The sequence below is a fragment of the Chaetura pelagica genome, unplaced genomic scaffold (assembly GCF_000747805.2).
Source record: "Chaetura pelagica isolate M959 unplaced genomic scaffold, ChaPel_1.0 scaffold299, whole genome shotgun sequence".
Lineage (NCBI taxonomy): Eukaryota > Metazoa > Chordata > Aves > Apodiformes > Apodidae > Chaetura > Chaetura pelagica.
The window spans coordinates 569,824-574,957 of record NW_009954507.1 but is presented as its reverse complement, the minus strand read 5'-3'; the positions used below and the strand labels follow the sequence as shown (position 1 = coordinate 574,957).

The 5,134-nt window shown below is 39.9% G+C and overlaps 1 protein-coding gene across 1 annotated transcript in view; it reads left to right on the top strand.

The window, feature by feature from the left end:
• Positions 1-3,807: 3,807 nt before the first annotated feature.
• The window catches only part of SLC5A3 (solute carrier family 5 (sodium/myo-inositol cotransporter), member 3), a 2,470-nt gene continuing 1,143 nt past the window's right edge, over positions 3,808-5,134 (top strand). Inside the window, exon 1 of the mRNA XM_010004662.1 lies at positions 3,808-5,127. Within this exon, the coding sequence (XP_010002964.1) occupies positions 3,932-5,127 (1,196 nt within the window). The 5' untranslated portion in view covers positions 3,808-3,931. The remainder of the gene's footprint in view (positions 5,128-5,134) is intronic.

Below are 5,134 nucleotides of genomic sequence, written 5' to 3'. Positions count from 1 at the left end.
TGGGGCTGATGTTTTAACTGTAAGGGAAAAGTGAAGTTAACTGGGGAACTTCCCATCTGCTGAGAAGTAGGCTGAGCAGAAAACAAACAGTTGCTTTAGGGCTGGGGCAGTTTGATTCTGGCATATTTAAGACCAGTGTTATTAGAAAAGCACTGTGGAGAAAGTTTTCCTTTAAAACAATCATATGAATTTCTCCTAAAGATCCCACCCTAAATCTGCTTCACATTATCTAATATCTCTCTAGGGAATTGCTTGAGCCTTTTTTTTTTCTGAAAGGACAGGCTGCCTGTTGGAGCAACATATGCGTTGTTTCACCAAAGCTGTAGCCGTCTATCTTCAGACAAGAGAGAAGCACATTGTTTTGTGTCTTTGATATGATCCAGCCAGAAAACAGCCTTAGGGAAAAAAAAACCTCACAGTCCTTGGCAGCAGCGCCTGTCTTTTTTTATGTCAGTGCCACAGTGTACACTGTTCTAATAACTTGAGATTAAATTCGCATGGGGCGTCTCAGAAGTCCTTCTTAAGACTTGAGGTCATAATTTGCTGAAAGTTCAGAGGGATGAGTCTCATTTTTGTAATGAAAAAAAACTTCCAGGGTTATTTTAGAATTAGGTCTAATAAGAAACTGGTACAAGAAGCTACTTTAGTACAGCAATTTAATGACAGTATAGCAAATTTGTAGTGGCTGCTAAAAACTTTCCACCTTCCTGCTCAAGTAAGATGAACCCTGCAAAATTAAGATGTTGATTACAAAGGTGATGGTTCTGGTCTGTGTAAACTGATTATTTCAAATGCATGATCTGGCTATACCTGCTGGTAGAAAGTGCTCAAGAAACTTTATGTATTCTTTATTTGATTGGAATGAGTCCACAGCAGTTCGGCAAGTATCCTAATTGAGAAATGCAACAATTTATTCAAGGGCAGCTGCATCTTATACTTAATGCTTTTCAGAGGGATTGAATGTGCTTGTAATGATTGTACTATGAACTGGGTACCTCTTGTGTCAAATAGGTATAGTTTAAACTAATTTTTTTGTGATTTATGCATGTTACTGTATAGTACAGTTTTGCAAGGTTATTGATTAACCTATGGGAAAGGTCTTGGGAAGTGAGCTAAAGGTCAAGTCTAATATTTCAGCAACAGAGCAGAACAATGGAAGAGGGAAAATATTGGTTACTACTATTTCTTTAGATTGCCCATTCTAATTTTCTGTATAGTAATTTTTTTTTCTACTGTGTCTCAGCAAAATCTCTTCTTCCCCTTTCTTTAAAACATTTATAGTTTTTATATAAACATAATGTAGTTGCACTTGAAAATTTAGCTGAATTTAGCGAAAGATAAAACACTATTGAAGTGTTACTCAAAAGTGCTTAAAACTAAGAGTAGTACATTATACTTGTATCTGATGGTGTTGTATGATCTGAAGTGTTTATAATTTTGTGTTGGATTTAACTAATGGACTATTTAACTTCTGCATTTGCGGGTGGCGATTAAATTCTTCTATGGAAGAATTTAAAATACATCTGTGGTTTGAGCATGATAAATTTAGCACACTACTGTAATCAGTCCATTTTGTGCCATGTCTCCATAGTCTCTCATTATTTGCTATAGATGCAGCAGAATGAACATCCTCATGTGGGTTTGTGCTGGTTGTAGGGAACTCTTATCTTTTTTGATTCCAAACTACTCTTGAAAAACAGCTCATACGAGTAACATGATTGTTAATTTCTCTTTAAGCCTGAAGTTGTGGTTTGCTGTAAGCTTTTAACAAATATCTGCCTTAATGAGAAGTGCATATTCTTAATCAGCACCATGGCTGCCTTTAGTAGTGCACAAAGTGAGGCAGAATGGGGAATGTGTGCATTTTCAACCTTAACTATAGTTTTTGTTACGATCAGTCTGAGAATTTATAATGTTTATTTTTGCTTAAAAAGAGAGAAGAAAAATAAATTAAAACATGCCACAGGGGTTCTAAACAGGAAACTACTCAAGCAGTAGAATATTTTATCAAGGTGTTTTTGTTAATTATAGATTAATCAATAGGGAAATGTGAGCTTCAGCGTAGTGGCAGAACACTTCTGCAAATGAAGTGGAAAGGGCAATGCCTGAAGCTGATGCTTGTAAGACTTAAAAGGCAGGTAAACCTTACAGTCAAAGCAAAGGTCCAGGGACTTTTGTGCCCGTTACCTTTACTAGTGGCTGGGAAAGAGGAATGGAGGCAGACCTTGTTCCTTACTCTTTCGTGATAATCTTGAATGCTTAATATTTGTGTTCTGATCTTTAGACTTAACTGGTTCTTTGTTTTGATCTTCTCTTCCTTTGCTGTGTCCATTCAGTGTAGGTAGTAGAAGAATCTTAAGTCCAACGCTCTGTAAACCCATTAAATGGTTTTGGGTCCAATAGGTAAATTATACTGCCCAAGGCATGGATAGGAGATAAGAGCATCATTCTACCTTCATGGCAGAGTTAGGAGCCATTCTGCACCTCTTTGGTGCCCCTACCTTTCACGTCTGTTCAGTTGTCAGTCAGCAAGTCTTCTTGTTATCCCTTCCTATCCATGTTGAGTGCTTCAATCCCTCTTGCTTAAATGAGTGCCTGTTTCCTGGCACACTTTGATAGGGGATTGGGGGTTCAGGAGTAGAGCAGTAGGGTATACTTTGCCTCAGAACCTTCTACCTCAGATGTTAACGTGATTCTCTCCATGCTTGGATGCAAATGTACAGTGCTGGGAAGAGTGCTTTCTGGCATCCTAGTAACTGACTGCTACCAAAATCCATCTTGTTCTCCCTCTTGTGCCTAGAGTGCTCCCAAAAAAATCTGAAACCATGTGGCTGTGGGTATCAAAAGGCACATGGCACACAGAAATACACTAGAGCTGAATGTTGGGCATAGTTTTGCTTTTGTCACTTGGTTGAATGGGACTTCTTGTTCACTTGGATTACATGGGATATATATGAAGAGCTTTCAGAGTGAAATGTAACCCTGTAATCATCTGTATGCCAGACAGGTGCAAACTTGTGTAAAACCTGTGGAATAACATTGATTCTCCAGCTGATCGTAAATGCATGTGGTTTCTCAACAGCTTTTTGACTTCACTTTGATTTTTAGCTCTGGCAGCCAGCTGGTGTCTCAAGTGCATACGTGTTATGTTGGGATCTATCAAGATTTGTGGGGTACAGTGCTAGAGCAATACAGGAAATGACTAGCCAGGTTAATGCTCATTAGTGCTTGATTATTTTTATTATTTTTTTTCCCCCTGAGATTGCTTGAAAAAGGAAGGCCTGTTTAGTGTCTTGAGAAGTAGACTTGTGAGGCTCCAAACAAAAAGAAAATGTATTTCTGTTCCTTGCCTTGTTCTGGGGAGTTTGGGTCATTTGATACTCCAGAGCTGCTGTATACCTCAAGGTACTTGTAAACATTAAAGTTGACTTATAAAAGGCGTTACTAGTTAGTTGAACAAATATTTAATTTTGTGTATTACGGATTGCATAAATACAGCAGGAAATATAAAGGGGGAAAAAAATCTGTGGTGTTGAGTCATTGTTTTACTAGACTTCAAATATTTTCTCGTAACTTCATGAAATTCTCCTCTAATTCAATCTTTGTCTTTTGTCTTTGCTGCCTTGCAGGGTTGGTACAGTAGGCCTCACTAAACTTAGCTGCAACTAAGAATTTCTCCTACATCAACTGAGTTAAGGCTGATGCTCTTGTGGAATGTGGATTAAAAGTGCGTGCTAAGTTCCAAATTTCCATTTGAGAAGCGGAGAAAGTAAATGTACCACAACCACCAGCATCAGGACAGCAAACCAAGGGACAAAGAATTTGATCCACAGTGTTGATATATGTTAACTGGTTCACGTGTTGCTTAAAAGACGTTTGCTGGGGGGCGAGAAGTGGACGTCAGCTGTGCGAAGTCATTTTGTTTACCAAAATGAGGGCTTCTTTGGAAACAGCAGACATTGCCATTGTGGCGCTGTACTTCGTGCTTGTAATGTGCATAGGTTTTTTTGCCATGTGGAAGTACAATCGGAGCACCGTAAGTGGCTACTTTTTGGCAGGGCGTTCCATGACCTGGGTAGCTATCGGTGCATCTTTGTTTGTGAGCAATATTGGAAGTGAACATTTCATTGGGCTCGCAGGATCTGGAGCGGCAAGTGGATTTGCAGTAGGTGCGTGGGAATTCAACGCCTTAATGCTTTTGCAGCTTTTAGGATGGGTCTTCGTCCCAGTCTACATCCGGTCGGGAGTATACACCATGCCTGAATACTTATCCAAGCGTTTTGGAGGGCATAGAATTCAAATATATTTTGCAGCGTTGTCTCTAATTCTTTATATCTTCACCAAACTCTCAGTTGACTTGTATTCAGGGGCACTTTTTATTCAAGAGTCGCTAGGTTGGAACCTCTATTTGTCAGTTATCCTCCTTATTGGAATGACTGCACTGTTGACTGTGACTGGAGGTCTTGTGGCTGTTATCTACACAGACACCCTTCAAGCTCTGCTTATGATTATTGGTGCCCTCACACTTATGATCATAAGTATTACGGAGGTTGGTGGGTTTGAAGAAGTTAAAAGAAGGTACATGTTAGCATCACCAAATATTACGTCTATCTTGGTAACCTACAACATTTCCAATACCAATTCCTGCAATGTCGACCCAAAGCCTGATGCTCTTAAAATGTTGCGTGAGCCAACAGATGAAGATATTCCCTGGCCTGGATTTCTGTTGGGACAGACTCCAGCTTCTGTTTGGTACTGGTGTGCTGATCAAGTCATAGTTCAGAGAGTTTTAGCTGCAAAAAACATTGCTCATGCCAAAGGATCCACTCTGATGGCAGGCTTCTTAAAGTTGCTGCCGATGTTTATTATAGTTGTCCCGGGGATGATTTCACGAATACTATTTGCAGATGATATTGCCTGCATTAATCCAGAACACTGTTTTCAAGTCTGCGGGAGCAGAGCTGGATGCTCTAACATTGCCTACCCACGTTTGGTGATGAAACTTGTGCCGGTTGGTCTGCGGGGACTGATGATGGCCGTGATGATCGCTGCACTGATGAGTGACTTGGACTCGATATTCAACAGTGCCAGCACCATATTCACACTTGATGTCTACAAACTCATCCGGAAGAGC